The following is a 21,500-nucleotide window of genomic DNA, read 5'->3' as shown; positions in this document are numbered from 1 at the left end:
TTCATTTTCCTTCTGCTTAGTCCATTATTTTACCACAGCAGAATGAACTGCCAACTATTCCAGCATATGTTTTACACAGCGGACGCCCTTCCAGCTGCAACCCAGTTTTGGGAAACACTCTCTCATTCACACACACACACACACTCATACAGTACGGCCAGTTTAGTTCATCAACTCCCCTTTAGTGCATGTGTTTGGACTGTGAGGGAAACCGGAGCACCCGGAGGAAACCCACACCAACAAAGGGAGAACATGCAAACTACGCACAGAATCGCCAACTGACCCAGCCGGGACTCGAACCAGTGACCTTCTAGCTGTGAGGCGGCAGTGTTAACCACTGAGACTTCAGCAGGTCATGTTGATCACTTCCACAAGCCGCTTTTCCTTTTTTCCTTTCTACATGCCTAAATGCATTGACATACTATTCAGACTGCATGATTAAATATCTGTGTTAAAAAGCAGATAAACAGGTGTACAGTACCTAATAAAGTAGCTGATAAATGTATATACACAAGTTAAAGTATCTGTATTTTCCTCACCGTGTCTGACTTTGAGCTGAAGTTGAGTGAATCTCTCAGTATATTCAGAGTCCTTCACTCCACACCTGTATGTTCCTGCATCTGCAGCTTTCAGCTCTCTAAAAAACACCATCAAGACTCCTGCTCTGCTGTCCTCATCTACAGAAACATCTCCATTCTTCATCCATTCTCCTGAACATCCAGCTGATGATTCTTTACAGATGTATTTGGTCTTGTTTTTGTGTTGAGGATGTTCACACTTGATCATCACAGCAGCTCCTGAGTAGCCAATCACTGTAGACACGCCCACTTTAGCTGTCAATCACAAATATTAGTTCAACATCCATGTCAATGTGACCTCTATACACAGTAAATGTTTGATGGCTTCATTACTCTTTATCTGAATGGACTCACTGATGACGCTGAGCTGGATTTTAGTGGTCAGGGAGATGAAGGTCAGATGTGTGTCTCTGGTTTCTGCTCCACACCAGTAAACTCCAGCATCTCTGACACTCACATTACTGATGCTCACTGTGAAAACTCTCTCTTCACCTCCCACAGATCCTGCACGAGTCAGTTGTGGATCTTCAGATGCTCTTGTTTTCTGGCAGCTCTGATTATATTCCTCTTTGCAGAAAAGAACTTTCTGTTCTTCTGGGATTTGACAGCTGATCTTCACTTCTCCACCAAGATGAACAGATTCAGTCATAACTTTTGGATTTTCTGCATCTGTTAATGAAAATAAAAGAAAGTCAGAACAGATTCTCCAAACATGCAGGTTAGAAGTTCAATTCAATTCAATTCAGCTTTATTTGTATAGCGCGTTTACAATGTAGATTGTGTCAAAGCAGCTTCACATAAATGGTCACAGTAACTGGAACAGTGTGGTGCAGGTTTTAGTGTTTAAGTTCAGTTCAGTTCAGTTTAGCTCAGTTCAGTGTGATTTAATCATTACTGAGAGTTCAAACACTGAAGAGCAAATTTATCGATGCGCAGCTCTACCAATCCTGAACCATGCGAGCCAGTGGCGACAGTGGAGAGGGAAAAAAAACTTCACCTGATGGGAGTGAAGAAAAAAAACCTTGAGAGAACCAGACTCAGTTCAGCATGACCATTTTAATTTCTCCGCTGGCCAAAAGTCTTGTGCAGCGCTTCAGTCACCGCGGTGGAGGCTGGAAGTCCCGAGAAGTGCTTTGAAATGTGCATTTTTATTTAATCTTTATTGTAATCTCCACTGAAACATGAAGACAACATGACAGGAGACTTCATTCACCTCAAAGGAAGTCCTATTTCCCCACCTTAGTCACCAAATGAGTATACACACTGTTTGAATTTTGGTTCTCCTTGTTTCCTGTATGCTGACTTTGTATGTGTGTGCAATGTATTTTCCGCAGGGCTAGACATGGCACATGGCATTTCAAAAAGATGACAGAGTTCAGATCATTTATTATTGTCTTATATTTGCAAGTGTTTACGTTTGAGCATTATTTGATGTGAATAAATAAAACATTTGTTGATTCATTTTGCCGGAATAGACAAACCTAAAGATCTTCTAAATGCTCCTAGACTCTGTTTTGAAGCCCACTAGATTATAGATTACATTAAGACTAACATATTGACACTAACACGGCAAAGAACATCCATTTTGATTTCACAGGGGCTTACTAATATAGCATTAGTAGTTTATTCAAATTAAAGTATCTGCTGTTTCCTCACCGTGTCTGACTTTGAGCTGAAGTTGAGTGAATCTCTCAGTATATTCAGAGTCCTTCACTCCACACCTGTATGTTCCTGCATCTGCAGCTTTCAGCTCTCTAAAAAACACCATCAAGACTCCTGCTCTGCTGTCCTCATCTACAGAAACATCTCCATTCTTCATCCATTCTTCTGAAAATCCAGCTGATGATTCTTTACAGATGTATCTGGTCTTGTTTTTGTGTTGAGGATGTTCACACTTGATCATCAGAGCAGCTCCTGAGGAGCCAATCACTGTAGACACGCCCACTTTAGCTGTCAATCACAAACATCATCAAACCACAGATTTTAGCTCAAAATCCAGATTTGAGTTGACCTTACTTTGGTGATAAACAAGTTCAGTTCTGGAAAGCCAGTCATGGAGAGTTATGCTTTAATCTGAATCAAACACACCTAACAAGGTATTCAAGGTATTAGTGTTACTTGAAAGGTACAGGCAGTTGAGTTTTTGCCAATGCTGGATCAAATCTCTGCTGAACTATGGCTCTCCAAAACCTAAATTCTACTTTAGTGTGAACCCTTCATTACTTACCTTGTACGTACATTTCAGACAGTAATTACATTTACACCACTCAGATTCCTCACTAATATCACATAAAGGCAACTTTTATAAACATTTAATAAAGGACACGTTTGTTGTACTCACTCATAATGTGCAGATGTACAGTATTAGTAATGTAGTAACTGTACGAGTGTTTGTTGACCCAAACTCCACATAAGTAAACTCCTCCATCATCTGCTGTCACTGCAGTAATGCTCACATGCAATGAGTTTCTCTGTCCGTCATCAGAAACACTGAATCTGTCTGTCTTTTTCCATGTGTTGTGAATCACCTCAATGGAGTTTTTTCCTTCTTTGAATATCGCCTTGAAATTATGAATCTGATTGTGTGAATATTTACAGCTGAAGCTGTTAGTTTCTCCATTATTCACCATCACTGTCTTGGGAACTTCACAACAAGAATCTGTCATTACATAAACAAGATATATATCTTTTAACATAAAAGTTTTTTAAATGATCAGTTACTCCAAAAAAAACAAAAAAAAAAACACTTAATACAACTGACCTTTTTTTACACTTAAAATCATGTTGATGGACCACTTTCCTTTAACTTTAATCCTGTATGTTCCAGCATCTTCTGTGACCAGCTCTTTAATGTAGATCACAAGGTTTCTATAATCAGTGTAAAATAAAGTGAATCTTCCTTCATTAATCCACTGACGCTGTTTCCTGTTGTTTATTATTATGCTACCCCGTAGCTTTTCCATGAATTTTGCATCACTTTCATGCCAAGGCTCCAATGAACTAACAAGAAGATTTCCTCCCAAATATCCAGTGACATCAATATATCTCACCTCAGCTGAGGATTAAATTGATAGTGTGATCAGAAAACAGCATCATTACAGTAGTGACTGAAAGAGAAAAGCTCTAACCTGACATCAGCTGTAAAGTGAAGACAAAGAAGATGAGGAGGATCTTCATTTTGATTTGAGTTGAGTGTGTTGTTGATACTGAATGTGTGTGCATGTGTGTGTGTGTGTGGATCTCTCTGTATCTACATCAGTCTGCTTTAGTGGCTTCCTCATTCTTCAGCTCTTTATTAGTAATGAGCAGCTTTACTTCCTTTGTTCACACACACACAGCGACACCTATACAGGACAAACACTGACTGAACATCACTTTCAGCACTTGCACAGCGACACCTAGTGAACATGACGAGGTTTACAAGGCACTTCTGGATTCATTTTCTATTTTACCCTTTCTACATGATTTAAGATGAGCCTTTGGTGTCTCTAAAATGTGTCTTTAAATTTTCAGCTTAAAATACCTTTAAGATCATTTATTATACCCTGCTGAAAAAACACATTTTGGAGTAAAATTACATTGTAGCTGTTTCATAGCCTGTGTCTTTAAATGCAAATGAGCTGGTTCTCCCCACCCACTGTTCCCACATGTGTGTCTGTCTCTGTCAGATAAACAGCAGTCAGTGACAGAGACAGCAATGAAGCATTGATCTAGTTTATGAGTTAAAATACCAAGTGAGTTTATTTGATTTGTAATAGAGTTTATTCAAGCCTTTCTGCAATGATGAGTCCCACACAAATGCTGTTACAAAGTTTGCAGTACACACACACATTTAACTTTGCACTGTTTTTGCACATCTACTTGAAGTAAATATGACCGGATACAAGTTGATATACACTGCTATATCCATTATGCCAGGTTCCCAAAGTGAGGGTTGCGGGACAATGGGGGTGGGGTGGCTTGGCGATTTCCAAAAATCTAATTAATTTTATTAAACAATCAGAATTACCACATTTTATCCATAACCTACTGAAGATCAAAATATTAATTAATAATAACATTGTTAACATGTTAATAATAGCGTCAGGCCTCGAGAGGAAAGGACGTACGCGGGCTGTATTTCGAAGATGATAAAAGGCAATGACATTGATACCAATGAATTGGGAGAAGTGTTAATATAGATCTGTGTGTCATTGGCATAGCAATGATATCTAATCCCAAATTTTTGCAGGATTTGACCAAGAGGCAACATATATATACTAAAGAGAAGTGGACCAAGACCCTTAGGGTACAGCATGACATAAAGGAACAGTACGCAATCTGTGACCCCCCACATAGATAAGATTTAAACCAATTTAGCACAATCCCATCTACACCAACCCAGTTATGAAGTCTTCCAAAAGACTAAAGATATTGGGGGTCGTGAGTCACTGGCATTGTTGCAGGCTGAAAAGTTTGGAAACCCCTGCATTATGCTACTCTACACAACTAACCAGATTTAATGTCCACAAGCCAGGACTCCTGTTTTATGTATGAAGTGTCCTCTGATGCGGCTGTGGGGACTCTTTTCTTTATTGCAAACCTACACAAATTTAAACTTGTAAATCTTTCTTGAGGTGCAGCTGAAGATGGAGAGTTGAGTTTAATCCCAGTTTCTTTGAAAATCATGTTCTGTTTTTACACATTATTACTGAGACATGTTAATACACGCCTGTTAGTCAATTCGGTGGGCGGAGGAAACTGAACTCCTACATCAAGTTGTGGTGGGCCTGAAAATTACTGGGATTTGTATGGAACAAAATCAATGCCTAAAGTCTTGAATTAAAAATCTTGTTGAATATCACAAACTGAAAAAAATAATACACCGTATTAACAAGTTCTTGCATTTTTATGACTTGAATTCCAGGGTTTGTATTTTTAGGTCCTGAAATTTAACATATCTGTATATTTAAGCTGTGAATATTTCAACGAAAAATATTTCAAACACGTTTTCAAACTTAAAAATTCAATAATTCATATTCAATTTTCAGATTTCACTTAAAAAATATTCAATACCCTTTAAAAATACGATGTATAATATTCAAAAGGTAATTTTCAGTTCATTTTATTTCAGTTCAAATATTCGCTTCCATAAATTCAGTGGATCAAATTCGACTGTTAAAATTCAACATTACATCCGGGAACTGCAGGAAAAGCAATAGATTGCAGAGTGAAGATCGCCAGCTGCTCTAGCTTTCACCAGCAGGTGGAGATGGAATAATGTAAGATTTTTAACCCAGTAAACAGGCGAGAAAAAGGCTATTAAAGGCACAAAAGTAGCATTTAATATTAATATCAATGCTTTGGACATTATAAATGATAAAAAGTATGAGTAAAATGAGTAAATGAGGTTTTAATCATCTATATTTGCCCTTATGTAACGGAAGCCAGCTGGTGATCGCGTAAAGCTCACTCCTCGGATCCAGGGACAGACGTTGTTCTGCAATCTTATCGGAGCTTGTCTCCCATGCTGGCTCGTTACCTGCTCGGACCGGTGCGGTTACTTGCACATAAACCGTCTTTTGATGAATATGATGTTACACATTGTCTATCTTTATTGACTCTTTCTTCCATAGACACTAAGTATTATATTGACAGCTAAAGAATATAAACGTAAGAGAAACAGGAGAGGAAATATTATAATAATAATACAAAATAGATAAACATTGACAGGGCTAAGAACAATTACGAACAAAGATTTTCAAAACCAGAGAGATTTTATGAGAATGTCACACAAAACAGTTTACTTGGAAATGTTAAACAGTGTTCAGGTATGATTTAAGGTTGGTTATGGATGGGGCGTGTAATTTAAAATAATTTAACATAACGTGCAAATGCATTAAAGGAGCGTCTTCAGTTATTATTTAAACGCAGCTATGTCAGGATTGGGATAGGTTATATAATTTCATTATTCAAATTATGATTGTTAATATTAATATTTTATGACATGTATTTGGGCTATTGCGCTTAAATAACCCAGCCGGCATTTCAACGGTGATTCAACGTTGAATCAACGTCAGGTCTATGGTTGGATCAACGTTGAATTACCTTTCGATTTTGCAAATTGGATCAACGTTTATATAGTGACGTTGTTTCACCGTCGGAACACCACCGGTGATTCACCGTTGAATTCACGACGTTGTTTCACTCTTACCTTTTTCATGGGTGAATTATGGTCGTTTTGTAGACGTTGAATGAAGGTTGAATTACCTTTCGGTTTTGCAAATTGGATCAACGTTGATACCGTGACGTTGTTTCACCGTCATACATTTCAACGTAAGTTAAATAGGAATTACATACAACGCAAAGTCCATAAATATAGCAAACAAATTTTTACTAATTAAAAATACACGACACAAATACACAACTTAGCCTGTGTATCAATTTATTTAATACACACCTCATTATTTCAATTATTCTAAATATACAGCAACATTTACAGCATACATCATTAAAACCATGCAGGTTACTATACATGCTCAAATACAGAAAAAGGCATACAATTAAATAGTCACTTTTTAATTAGGTTTCATGAATTAAAGTTAGTTAATGTTTACTAACATGAACAAAGAACAAATACTTGTACAGCATTTATTAATCATTTAATTAATTGAAATATGTCCCGATGCTATTAAAATCAAAATGTATGCTTGTTAACATTAATGCACTGAGCTGACATGAACTGTACTTTCTTTATTTGAAAGATGCTTCATTGTTCTTTGTTCATGTTAGTAAATACATTAACACTTACTAATACAACCTTATTGTAAAGTGTTACCGTCTTCAGAAAGACAGATACTAACTAAATTAAACTAAGTAACTAAACTATGCTTCAACCATCACAGTCTCCAAAATACAATTCCGTTTACAAAGTTTACAAAATACCCATTTTTAAAGTGGCTGCAATAAAAAAAATTAAATAAAAAACATCACTCACAAATAAGAATCACAAGTAAAATACATTACATCTGTTTGAGGTTTTATAGGTTGGGAGAAAAACTTGAGGTAAAAGATGGCCCTGGGACAAAAAAATCAAGCGTAAAACACTTAAACATCTATATCAGTCTAGCAGTTAAATACATATTTATTTCTCAAACACCAGGTGAGTTTCCTACAAAATCAATAATGAGGTTTGCTATTCCAATTCATTGTGAATGAATGGCTTCACTTTCACAATAGTGAAAACTCATGCTATAATCTAAACCTGACATTACTCCTTCACTTTGCAGGTCTGCATGCTAAATATTTAGTAGTTTTTTTTTTTTTTTTTTTGCATAAAGTACATCTATTGTGTTTAGCATTACTGCAGCAAAACTGAGCACCTGTGACAGTGGAACATGTAGACAAATATTTCAGTAAATCATCAAGAAAATGTGTAGAATATATAGTTTGATTCTCTCTCACAAACACAACAGTAAAAGCAATTTGTTATTCTATTATTATTAGTATCATAAAAATTGCATGTTCACATGGGTCTTATAATAATGGCTCACATTTGTGAATGTAGGACCACTATTTCACTATTACATGTCACATTAACTGTTCATATAGGTTCTGTTATTAAGTACTTGTGTCATCCCAGAGACCTGTTAATCTTCAGAACACAAACTAAAATATTTTAGATTAAATGCTCCTCATCCTCTACAGACAGCAATAGTCCCAAGATGGTCATTGTCAAGATAAGGCACAAAACACATTGTCAAAACGTTCCATGGGACTTCAGTGATTTCAACTGTGAACATACCAAGCTCCAACAACACTTTAGTGAGGCAAAACAAAACAGTAAATACAAATGTGTTTGCGTATATCTCTCCCGCATCAGATCAGCATGTGTGTTTACTACGAGCAGTTTGCACACACCATGACCTGTTGTGGCAAAGGCAAACAAGTTATTTTTACAGTACTTACTGTGATTTAACCTTTATGACAAATGTACTGGACCTGTTACACATATCTTTTATGAACACAAATTTCACTGTAACGGATACTGTTGTTTTGCTCCAGTTATACCTTTAGAGAACACCGTACTAGTCAGACATCCATACAAAAGCAGAGAGTTTGGTCTTGTGTAGCAGAACTGCAATAGATGTCTGTCTGTCTGTCTGTCTGTCTGTCTAGGCTGACACTGGTTTAGGCCATCAGTATGTCCTTGATGTCCTCAAATGGAGCTTCCAGAAAACCTGCAATAAATGAAATACGAGGTTACAACTAAGTTGGTGTCTGCTATTATACAAAGTGAAATTCAAATATTTATTTTTTATTGAATCCAAATTTGTCCTATAATATCGTCCCACTCAATAATTTTGACTCATCCATCTGAATATTCCTAACTAAGAGAAGTGAAGAATAAGGTGTGATATCGTCAGGAAGCCCTTCGCCACCACCGGTGCCAGCATTTCCAGAATTCAAATTTCAGATTCTCAAAAAAATTACTTTTTTTTTTTTTAACAAAGGCTGCAGTAAAGAATCATGAAACATTCAACACATCTAATAATTACAAGTTGTTGTAAACCATTACATGTACTGTAAAAGCTGTTTGAAGCTTTTTAGACATATGGTTGAGAAAAACTCTAGATGGAGTAGCACTTCTACAAAAGTCTGCATGTAGGTCAGAGAATTAAAGGGATAGTTCAAAATTTGTATTCTGTCGTCATTTACTGACCACGTTGAACACAAAAGAAGATATTTTGAAGAAAGCTGCAAATCTATAACCATTGACTTCTATAGTATTTTTTTCTACTATGGAGGTCAATGTTTACAGGTTTTTAGTTTTTTTTTTCAGAATAGCCTCTTTTTTTGTTCAACAAAATAAACTCATAAGGGTTTTAAACCATTTGGGGAGTAAAATGTGAGTAAATTTTCATTCTTGGTTGAACTATCCCTTTCAGTTGGAAAACACCAGAATTCTTAAGTACACCCCTTTCGCAAGACAGATGATTCATTTCATTTCTCATCTTAATCCTCAAGTTTTTAATATTTAGATTTATTTAAATAGTATGTTTATTTACTTGTTTTAAGGACATTTAATAAAAACAACTTCTCAATGACATCACATGTACTGGACCTGCTACACATGTATCACTATTTTTATTAATACAAATTTCACTGTAACAGGTGCTGTTGTTTTGCTCCAGTAATACCTTTAGAGAACACAGTAGTAGTCAGACATCCATACAAAAGCCTTGGCGTGGAATAGCAGAACTGCAGTCTGTCCAGGCTGATACAGGTTTAGGCCATCTGCGTGTTCTTGATGCCCCTCAACTGGACCTTCCAGAAAACCCAGAAAATTAAAACCCATTACACCTCTTATCTGCCACTATACAAAGTGTAATTTAAGCATTAATTTCTAACTAAATACATATTTGTTCCCCAATACTGTCACATAGTATAACATCACAACATGATTTCACAATAATAATATCAATATAATATCACAACATAGCCTAACAATCAATAAACAAACAGATTAGAAAGAGAATATCACCAACCAAAGCATCAAGAAGATTTTACAGATAGCTTAGTTAAAGCTAAAGTAAACTTACATGGATAAAGCCTTTTCCATTCAATGCTGTGCAAGTTAGTGCGTCTCTAGAGTAAAAGCAAAAACAACAACAACAACAGTGAAACGACAGCAGTTCACTTTGTAATAATAACACTAATAATACAGCGTATAAAAAGGATATTGTTTTATAACGTTGCTAAGTAACTTTATACTGCGTTTGGAGTTTATCGCTTTGAATTTGCCATAAAAACGCTCATTTAGACTAACGTTAAACATGTGACATTACCTCGAGCGCAAACGACTAAAAACCAAACTGGAAAGTTTTAAATGCTTCAAAATTCGAAACACTACACCAAGTCACATTTAAGATACACTGTGTGTAAAACAAAATCGGGGGGTAAATAAAACATTAAAGCATCTAAAAACACGCTTACCTCTGAATTCTGCTGCACTGCAGGTCAGGTGTTCGTAATTAAGTGAAGTAAAGCGCTGCGCGTGGCCGCGTGCGCCTAGTCCTCCGATACCATGGTAACCAAACATGTTGAATATTGGATGAAGCCATGACGTTCCTTCCTTCCTTCCTTCCTGGTGTTTATTGGCGGTTCGCATTCTTATCAGAGCATTACCGCCACCTACTGTGGGTTATGGATCAGAGACTCTCTTATTTTTATTTATTTATATATATATATATATATATATATATATATATATATATATATATATATATATATATATATATATTTTTTATTTTTTTTTTACCTCTTGACTCTTCAAAACCCGAGCCTTCGATGTTGCTGCGTGTTCAGCTCCTCCATCTACAGCTCAGGTCCTTCACAGCCGAGACATAGAAAACATAGTAGATGAGAGGAGAAAGCTTAATATTGTTATAAATAAAATAATAATTAAGTTAATTAAATAAATATATTTAGACATTCTATATCCTATGTATTAACTGAGTTCTTTTTAAGAATTGAATCAACCATTTCTTTCCTTCCTGATATAAAAACTCTTTCAGTGTTATTTGTTCATCATTTATCTGTAGGTCATTAATTAACATATTTCTTTCCTCTGTGTATTTATTGCAACTAATGATTACATGTTCTACTGTCTCTCTTTCTCCGCATCCATCACACAACCCTGTTGGATGTTTTCCTATCATGTGTAATGTAGCGTTCAGCCCTGTATGTCCTATCCTTATTATAGGAGCCATATTACTTTTCATTTAATTATAATGTTTATTTGTATACTGATTGGTTTGGGTTTCACAGTGACGTCTTATGTTTTGGTCACGTGGGCATAATTGGCACCTGCTCGAACATATAAAGCGCGTGCACAATCACACAGGGTGGAGGAGAGAAGGAAAGTGGGGTAGCCGTATTTTTTGTTGACCGCAAACAGCCACGCAAACAGCCACGCAAACAGCAGCGCAAACAGCCACGCAAACAGCAACGCAAAACTGTATCACAACGGCACACGCAACAATCATCACACCAACGCCATAATCGGCACCATACAGGTATTCAAAGACACAAATTGCTGTATTGTTTTTACATGCTTCAAGTTACATAAAGTCTTTCCATATAACATCTTGGGCTCAGTGTCTCTGTCTAAAGCCACCAGCGCGTCACAAATATAAAGGACCCTCACTGCCTCTCGAGCGACTTATAGAGGGCATCAGGAAGTCGCAATATTTTGTCAACAAAAAACGGCATCTTATCAGGAAAATCATCGCTCGCAAAATCAGCGCACAGACGAATCAGGAAGACGCCAAGTAAGTGATGCGATTGCAAACCAAATGGGCCACGTCATGTGTTCGTTTACATAGGACAGATAAGTTTATCTGTGGATATATGTGTGGATGAGAAATCTGGTTGGCATTGGTGCATGTTAAAGTTGTTTGGAATGCAAATCAGATGCGCGAGGTCGCGCGACTTACTTTGGTGTCTGTAGGAAGTCTGCACTTTGCGGCTTGTTTGTGTGATGCCGTGATGTTGTTTGGAAGGAAAATGAACTGCTGTTGAATTGAATCGAATCGTTTGAGCGTGTTCAAACGTTGCATTGTGTTTGGATGTTGTGATTCACTGAACACTGAATCAAAAGAGTCACTATGAGTCAAACTGGTGGTACCCCGTGCTCGGTTGAAGAGATGGGAAAGAAAAGGGAAAGCAAACTCACTCAAAAGGCCTTGCTGAATAAAATTGAGAGATTGCAATGTGAACGTAAACGTGCTGTTGATAAAATCAAAGGGTTGATACCAAAAATGAAAGAATATATGAAACAAAAGGGAAACATCCTTCAAATAAAGCAATGTTTAATGACTTTAAACACAATGTGTGAGAGTGCTGTTAATGCACATGATGAACTTATGCCATTACTTCCTGAGGACGAATTTCTTAAACAAAAGGAATGGTTTTTAAGCATAATGAATTACAGCAGTGTGTTTCAAAACCAAACTGAGCAATGGATCAGTGAAACTGAGCAAACCCAGGGTGTTTCACAGAATGCAACAGAAATGAACGAAAATGTGATTTCTGCAAAATCAAATGAAGTTGAAAATGAGGATGAAATTAATCCACGTGATAGTGTTTCAAACATAAGCTGTAACAAATCATCACTGTCAAAACATTCTTCAACCTCATCTGCACGTTTAAAAGCCCAAGCTGAGTTGGCTGCTTTAGCCATGAAGAAAAAATTATTAGAAGAAAGACATGCACTGGAAGAAGAGGAGGAAAAGTTGCGTAAAAGGAAAGAAAGATTGCAACTGGATGCTGAAATTGCAGGAGAACAGGCAAAACTTGAGGTTCTCAAAACACACAGTACAACAACAAGCGTGATACTGACATCAAATGTTTCAGATGGGATGAACTCTTATGTGGCAAAACAGTCTAAACAACCATTCAATGTTGATGCAGGTGAATTTATTCCATCAGATTCAAATAAGGAGAGATATTTAGGAGCTAAACCCAAAGTCAAGCTTACTCCAGTGTTGGACAATATAACTCCATCAAACATCATTGACCCACCATTTTCGCAAAACCACCTGAATTCTTTCGACATGCAAGATTCACAAGGACCACATGATTTCAATACAGATATTTTCATGGATTCGGAAACCAAAAATTGTGTTCTTGGTCTCATGAAGAAACAGAATGAGGTAACAACACTGTTGATGCAGCAACAGGGGCTTTCAGCTTTACCAAAAAGAGAAATACCCATATTTGATGGTGACCCACTGAAATACCACTCTTTTATTAGAGCTTTTGAGAATGGTATTGAGAAAAATATAAATGACAACTGTGACCGTTTGTATTTCTTGGAGCAATATACAAGGGGCCATGCTAAAGCACTTGTGGGGAGCTGTCATTATATGAATCCAGATCGAGGATATTTGAAAGCAAAAACTTTGTTGAAGGAACAGTTTGGGGACGAACAGAAAGTGGCCTCTGCTTATATGGACAAAGCCCTTTTATGGTCTCCAATTAAAACCGAGGATGTGAAGGCTCTGCAGGATTTCAGTTTCTTTCTCAGAGGCTGTTGTAATGCAATGGAGGATGTGCAGTATCTTCATGACTTAGACATGCCTTCTAATATGTTGTGTATTATTAAAAAACTTCCATATAAACTCAGAGATCGATGGAGGAGCCAGGTTTGTGAGCTGCAGGAAAGCAATAACCAGAGAGTTAAGTTCAAAGACATTGCTGACTTCATTGAGAAGCAAGTGAAAATACTCACAGATCCGGTGTTTGGTAACATACAAGACACTACATCAGTAAGTGGAAATAAAGGAATGAACAAACTTAAGTCACAATATCGATCAGGAAACAAAGGAATCAGCTTTGCGACCAGTGTGGGCGCTGTGGAAAGTAAATGTCAGTCTGAAAAGAAAAGGAAGGAAATTATAACAACAGATAAGAAAGTGTGTATGTGCTGTGGAGGAGGACACACCCTAGATATGTGTGTACAGCTGGGGAAGATGGTACACGAGAAGAAGATAGGCTTCTTGAGGGAAAATGGTATATGTTTTGGCTGTTTGTGTACAGGAGGACACATCAGTAAAAATTGCCGTAAAAGGATTTCTTGTTCAAAGTGTAACCTTAAGCATCCTACAGTACTTCATAGGGAACCTGCACATGTTATTGAGCAGACTGAGAGGAACACAGTGGTGCCTGTTGACAACATGCTGGTGTCAAGTGGTCTTACAGGGGCTGGAGATGAGGACTGCAAGCTACCCATAGTACCGGTTCAGGTAAAATCTAATAAAGGAAGCAAAATTATTAATACCTATGCATTTTTGGACCAAGGGAGCACTGCAGTGTTTTGTACAGAGAACTTGATGCACAAGCTTCACCTTACAGGAAGGAAGGGGCGTATTCTTCTACGAACCATGGGGCAGGAGAAGGTTGTGAGTAGCAACATTATATCTGGTTTGGAGGTTGCAGCTCTGGAAGGAGATAGTTTTCTTGAGCTGCCAAAAGTTTATACACAAGAGTCCATGCCAGTGCACCGAGGAAATATTCCAACTAATAGGGATATTAAAAGATGGTCTTACTTAAAACACATTCATTTACCTCAGATCGATTCCGAAATAGAACTCCTGATAGGAACCAATGTCCCTAAAGCACTGGAACCATTACAAGTGGTATGCAGTGTAAATGATGGACCATATGCCATTAGAACCATGTTGGGCTGGACTGTTAATGGACCACTGATGGGAGACAGTGGAGAAAGGGTTAACTGGAAACAGCCCCTGGTAATGGTTAATAGAGTGTCAGCTGTAAATTTGGATGAGATTTGGCACCAACAGTTTAAAACTGACTTCCCTGAAAACCGTCTCGATGATTATGCTGGTATGTCAAGAGAAGATCAAAAATTCCTAGAACTAGTGAGTAATTCAGTAAAACATGTGAATGGGCACTACCAAATTGCATTACCATTAAGGAGCATTGACGTCAGCATGCCAAAAAACAAGAACATTGTCGAACAGCGTTTGCATCATCTGAAAAGGAGGTTTCAGAAAGATTCATTATTTCATGCTGAATATAACAACTTTATGAATGATCTGCTTCTTAAAGATTATGCTGAGAAGGTGCCTGTAGAGGAACTAGACCGCAGTGATGGAAAGGTATGGTATATACCACACCATGGAGTGTTTCATCCCACCAAGGGAAAGATGAGAGTTGTGTTTGACTGTGCAGCGAGTTATCAAGGAACATCGTTGAATGCTCAGCTCTTACAGGGCCCAGATCTTACGAGTTCTTTGATAGGAGTCATGACTCGTTTTAGAAAGGAACCAGTAGTAATCATGGCTGATGTTGAATCCATGTTTTACCAGGTACGGGTCTCTTCGGATTACTCAGACCTGCTTAGGTTTCTTTGGTGGCCTAATGGAGATGTGGAACAACAACCTGTTGAATACCGTATGAAGGTGCATTTGTTTGGGGCAGCATCATCACCTAGTTGTGCCAATTATGCCCTCAGAAGGTGTGCAGAGGATTATGGATGTCACTACAGTGAGAATGCAGTAGACAAATTATTGAACTCTTTTTATGTAGATGACTGCCTTGTGTCAGTTGTTACAGAGAAGGAAGCAGTGTCACTTTACCAGGAGCTGGTTTCTCTGTGTGCCAGGGGTGGGTTTTCCCTCACAAAATGGATAACCAACAGGCCTGGTGTATTGGAAGCTATCCCTGAAAGTCACAGAGCAAGAGGCATGGAAGGGTTAAACATGGAGTTGGATTCATTACCTGTGGAGAGAGTGCTGGGTTTGGAATGGTGCATAAAATCAGACTGTTTTAAGTTCAAGATTGTACTAAAGGATAGACCACTCACCAGAAGAGGAATTCTCTCTACTATCAGTTCAATTTATGACCCTCTGGGAATGCTAAGCCCTGTCATTTTAACAGCAAAGAAAGTTCTGAGAGATTTGTGCAGGAGAGAAATTGGCTGGGATGACACTGTGCCGGAGTCCGTGTCAAAGGATTGGATGAAATGGCTGCAGCAGCTGCATTTGTTGGATGTGTTTAAGGTGGACCGATGTGTGAAACCATCATGCTTTGGAGATGTTGTTACAGCCCAGTTACACCATTTCAGTGATGCCAGTCAGGATGGGTATGGAACAGTTTCTTACCTGTTGCTGAAGAACCAGCATTCAGTAATGCACAGTGCTTTCATCATGGGGAAGGCAAGAGTGGCTCCGTTAAAATCCGTAACCATCCCTAGAATGGAGCTTATTGCTGCTACCATGGCCAGTCGCATGGACATTCTTTGGAGGAAAGAGATGCATATGGATCTTTTGGATTCTGTGTTTTGGACGGACAGTACATCTGTGCTCAAATACATCCGAAATGAAACCTCACGATTCAAAGTTTTCGTTTCTAATCGGGTCTCTCAAATCCTGAAAGTTTCCAGTCCTGAGCAGTGGAGGTATGTGGACACTGCAAGCAATCCAGCTGATATGGCATCTAGAGGTGTTAAGGTGGATGTGTTTATTCAAAACACTACATGGGTGTCAGGGCCTCACTTTCTTTTACATCCGGAGAGTGAGTGGCCTATAAACAAGGAGGACTTCAACTACCTTTCACCTGAAGACCCCGAGGTCAAAAATGTTGCTGCAACAAACGTTACACAACTCAAAGAAGATCCAGTCACTTACCTGATCAAGTATTTTTCTTCCTGGACACGCCTTAAGAAATCTGTAGCATGGTTCTTGAGGATCAAGGACTGGCTCATGTCTTGTTTAAAGGAAACAAGGCACTTTCATCAGACCGTTGTACAGTCTGACAACAATGCACAGCAGAGCTCCTCCGTGGCAGAGGAGATTGATTATTTTAAAAGGACAAGCAGTAAACTCACAGTGGAGGACTTGGACCGGGCTGAGCTTGCCATCATTAAATTCTGTCAGGGACAGAGATTTCCTGAAGAGCTAGCCAGTCTGGAGAAAGGGCAACATATTAAAATATCCAGTCACCTCCATAAACTCTGTCCACAGCTGCAAGATGGAATCCTGAGAGTTGGTGGTCGTCTCTGTAGGTTGGCTATGCCTGTGGAAGTTAAACACCCTATAATATTAACAAAAGATCTTCACATTTCAGAACTCTTGCTGAGACATATCCATCAGGAAGTGGGGCATGGTGGACGGAACCATATGCTGTCCAAATTGAGGGAGAAGTACTGGATAACTGGTGTCAGTGTAGCCATAAGGAAAGTACTGTCCAAATGCATCGTCTGTCGCCGTCTAAATGCTCTGCCAGTTTACCAGCAAATGGCAGACTTGCCACACGAAAGAATAGTCCCAGATGAACCACCATTTACTCGAGTGGGAGTGGACTATTTTGGACCTTTTGAGGTTAAGAGCCGAAGGAGCATGGTAAAGCGGTATGGGGTTATATTTACCTGTCTTGCCATCAGAGCTGTACACCTTGAGGTTGCTCCATCACTGGATACGGACTCATTCATTAATGCACTCAGGCGTTTCATTTCCAGAAGGGGACAGGTGCGAGAGATCCGTTCAGATAACGGAACTAATTTTGTAGGTGCAGAACGTGAGTTGAAAGCTGCCATTAAACAGTGGAACCAGGGGCAGATCAATGATCTTTTGCTGCAGAAGGGAATCAGATGGAGTTTTAACCCACCGGCTGGCTCTCATCATGGAGGATCATGGGAGAGGTTAATAAGATCAGTGCGTAAAGTCCTTAATTCAATGTTTAAGGTGCAAAACCTGGATGAAGAAGGTCTTCACACAGTGCTCTGTGAGATTGAAGCCATCATCAACAGCCGTCCAATCACCAAGGCTTCCATGGATCCAAATGACCTGGAAGCACTAACTCCAAACCACTTGTTGCAGTTAAAGACTTCACCATCATTACCCTCAGGGTTGTTCCAACCGACAGACATGTATGCACTTAGGAGGTGGAAACAGGTACAATACATGTCCGATCTATTCTGGAAGAGATGGGTTAAGGAATACTTACCTCAGCTACAGGAGCGTCAGAGATGGATTGGAGTTAAGAGGAACCTCGTTGTGGGAGATCTTGTGATCATTATGGACAGCACAGCTCCTAGAAATTCTTGGCCAACAGGTCGAGTGATCCAAACCTTCCCAGACCGAAAAGGATTTGTCCGTCAAGTACGGATTAAAACAAAAACCAGCTGTTTGGAAAGACCTATTACCAAGGTCTGCTTGCTGCAGGAGGCTGAGTTTGATTAAATATGAACTACAGTTAAATTCTTTTCTTTTTTTTTTGATAATTCCTTTTGTGGATTATTTTTTGTTTTTATTTGTGGATTTTGCCATTAGGACACAAAGAAGAAAAGTATGGACATTTTACTGTTGGACTTTACAGTTGAACTTTTGTGTGTTTGATTTATGTCTCCTATCTGTAATTTTGGATAATTATTATGTGGTGATCTAATAATTAGGGGCTGGTGTATAGGAGCCATATTACTTTTCATTTAATTATAATGTTTATTTGTATACTGATTGGTTTGGGTTTCACAGTGACGTCTTATGTTTTGGTCACGTGGGCATAATTGGCACCTGCTCGAACATATAAAGCGCGTGCACAATCACACAGGGTGGAGGAGAGAAGGAAAGTGGGGTAGCCGTATTTTTTGTTGACCGCAAACAGCCACGCAAACAGCCACGCAAACAGCAGCGCAAACAGCCACGCAAACAGCAACGCAAAACTGTATCACAACGGCACACGCAACAATCATCACACCAACGCCATAATCGGCACCATACAGGTATTCAAAGACACAAATTGCTGTATTGTTTTTACATGCTTCAAGTTACATAAAGTCTTTCCATATAACATCTTGGGCTCAGTGTCTCTGTCTAAAGCCACCAGCGCGTCACAAATATAAAGGACCCTCACTGCCTCTCGAGCGACTTATAGAGGGCATCAGGAAGTCGCAATACTTATTCTTGAAAGAATACAATCCTCCTTCCTGCTCCCCCATGATTTCAAAAACTGTCCTACCTTTGGTTGTATTGCATATAAATGTCTGCCTTTTTGTTCATTGTCCCAACTTATTTGCCACTTTTTGTGTATTCCCTTTTTAATTACTGATTTAAGTTCAGCCCTACTATACCTGATTTTCATTTCTATCCTCTCTTTTGCCATTACTGTTTTTGCTAATCTATCTGCTGCTTCATTGCCCTCAACTCCTGAATGTGCTGGTACCCATACAAACTCAACTATTTTGTTTTTCTGTTCTAAATTTTGTAATAATTGAAGAATTTCTATTATAATGTCCTGTCTAGTTTCCGATTTTTTAATATCCAGGCATAGTAACGCTGAAGTTGAATCAGAACATATTATCGACTTGTTTAGATCCATTTCATAAACTTTGTTGACTGCTAGCATAATTGCTAGCAGCTCTCCTGTAAATACTGACAAATGATTAGATATTCTTTTCCCTTCTAACACATCTAAACTTGGAATAATATATGCGATCCCCACCCGGCCACTTTGCGGATCTTTTGATGCATCTGTAAAAATGTGTGTATACTGATCATATTTTGTCCCGATATACTCTCTTGTTAGATATCCCTCTGTTAACTCATGTCCTTTTTCCTGTCTGTCTTTCAATAATTTGAGGTCTGTTTTTGGTTGTGGTAATATCCATAAAGGTGTTGTTGGTAGAACTATTGATGGTATAATATTATATTCATTTAATTTCATTTCCTGCACTAATTCCTCAATAATCCAGTTAAAGCTATTAATTTTCTTTTTCCCATATTCCCAACATACCTCCATTAGTGTTTTTACAGGATGATTAACCTCTTGGCCTTTTGTTCTTGCCCAGTATGTCAATATCAGTTGTTTCCTTCTTAGTTGAATTGGCATTTCCCCCATCTCCACCTGCAAAGCTGGAACTGGAGAGGAAGGATATGCTCCGCAACAAATTCTAAGAGCTTGGGATTGTATTCTTTCAAGTTTTTCTAATTGTGACTTTGCTGCTGAATTGTATGCCACACAACCATAATCTAAAATTGCTCTGATCATTGTTACATAAATAGTTTTTAAAGCTAGTCTATCTGCTCCCCACTCACGCCCAGAAATACATCTCATTACATTCAAAATTCTTTTGCATTTCTCCTGCATCTTACTGATGTGATTACTCCATGTAGCTCTAGAATCTAACCACATACCTAAAAACCTGATCATTTTTACTTGTTCTAATTCTATATTATATATTTTCAGTTTTAGGTCAATACTACTTTTTTTGTTTGTAAAGAAAATATATTTGGTTTTTTCCACTGAAAATTTAAAACCCCATTTATTTGACCAGTTCTAAGCCATGACGTTAATTCAACATACAGATCATGATAAAAAAAAAAAAAAAATGTCAACGTTGATTTGTACAAGAATTTCTGTAACTTTTTTTTTTCAACCATTTATCATTCAACATTGTTTCAACATTAAAGCAACTACTGACGTATTTTCAACCACATTTCAACGTTGAAGCCTTGTCATATGCAGGCTGTTTTTCAACCGTTCAACATTAAACGTTCTATCAACATTATTTCAACGCTCAAAACACATCTGACCTTATTTCAACCATATTTCAACGTTGAAGGTCGGTCGTGTGCCGGCTGGGAAGTCATCCGTGATTCTAAATTAATATTTCTATTCATTCTTTTTGGCTATCACTTTGTTATCGTCTTTCTCTTCTTTTTGTCTATTTTTTTTTTTTTTTGTGGTTCTGCCACTGTTACGTTTGCAAAATGTCTTTAGTTTGTCCAGATTATCGCTTTTCCTCTAAAATAGAGAGGAAGCAGAAGGAAAATGAATGAATTGAGAATGAATGAAATGATTGACGTTTTTATGCCTGTGCTGTGCGGCTTGCGCACGACAAAGACGAACGAGTGGCCGCGAGCTCCGGTGGCCGGTCAGAGCCAGCGCCGCATATCAAACTGGTTAAGAAATGCTGGATGGCTGCCAATATATGATAGGAATTCTTCCGAAGTTTCAGATGATATCTGGGCTTGTGCATAATAATGTAAAATAAAAGTGAAAGTCATGACATTTGGCCAAGCATAAGAATAGCCTACAAGAGTGTTTCGATTATTATCATGACATGTCATGCTTGGGCTTATATGAATAACACCTCGCTGTTTACCATTTCCGAAAGTGGAGCTGACGTCGGCGCGAAATTGCTTGTATAATTGTAAAAAGACTGATAAATATTAATGGATTTCTTATATCTGTCATTTCTGATAATATAATTGATTTAACTAGTGTGAGAGTATCCAACACTCATTTAGCAAAAATGCATCCAGAATCCTAAACCAATAACTTTGTCAAGCAAAAATTATGATTTTATAGGCTACTGATTTAAAAAAAAGAAAAAAAAAAGAAAAAAGAAACTATTAG

At 38.1% G+C, this 21,500-nt stretch overlaps 1 protein-coding gene and 1 long non-coding RNA gene across 3 annotated transcripts in view; both read right to left on the bottom strand.

Moving 5' to 3' along the window:
* LOC141375328 (obscurin-like) overlaps nt 1-21,500 on the bottom strand; it is a 39,869-nt gene that overhangs the window by 12,951 nt on the left and 5,418 nt on the right. Inside the window, exons 2-5 of one of the 2 annotated variants that reach the window (XM_073908222.1) lie at nt 2,920-3,237; nt 2,235-2,528; nt 933-1,247; nt 540-833 (exon numbers count right to left, since the gene is read on the bottom strand). In XM_073908222.1, coding sequence (XP_073764323.1) covers nt 540-833; nt 933-1,247; nt 2,235-2,528; nt 2,920-3,237 — 1,221 coding nt within the window. The remainder of the gene's footprint in view (nt 1-539; nt 834-932; nt 1,248-2,234; nt 2,529-2,919; nt 3,238-21,500) is intronic. The other variant, XM_073908226.1, reaches the window with a different exon arrangement.
* On the bottom strand, nt 6,936-20,289 carry LOC137496051 (uncharacterized). Its single transcript, XR_011016132.2, has 6 exons — nt 19,875-20,289; nt 10,879-10,948; nt 10,554-10,754; nt 10,160-10,205; nt 9,758-9,884; nt 6,936-8,797 (listed from the first exon to the last, which is right to left on the bottom strand). It is a non-coding gene; the product is annotated as an uncharacterized lncRNA (long non-coding RNA).

The sequence above is a fragment of the Danio rerio genome, chromosome 1, assembly GCF_049306965.1.
Source record: "Danio rerio strain Tuebingen ecotype United States chromosome 1, GRCz12tu, whole genome shotgun sequence".
NCBI classification, from domain to species: domain Eukaryota; kingdom Metazoa; phylum Chordata; class Actinopteri; order Cypriniformes; family Danionidae; genus Danio; species Danio rerio.
The sequence above is the reverse complement of the archived record's forward strand: the minus strand, read 5'-3'. Positions and strand labels throughout refer to the sequence as shown.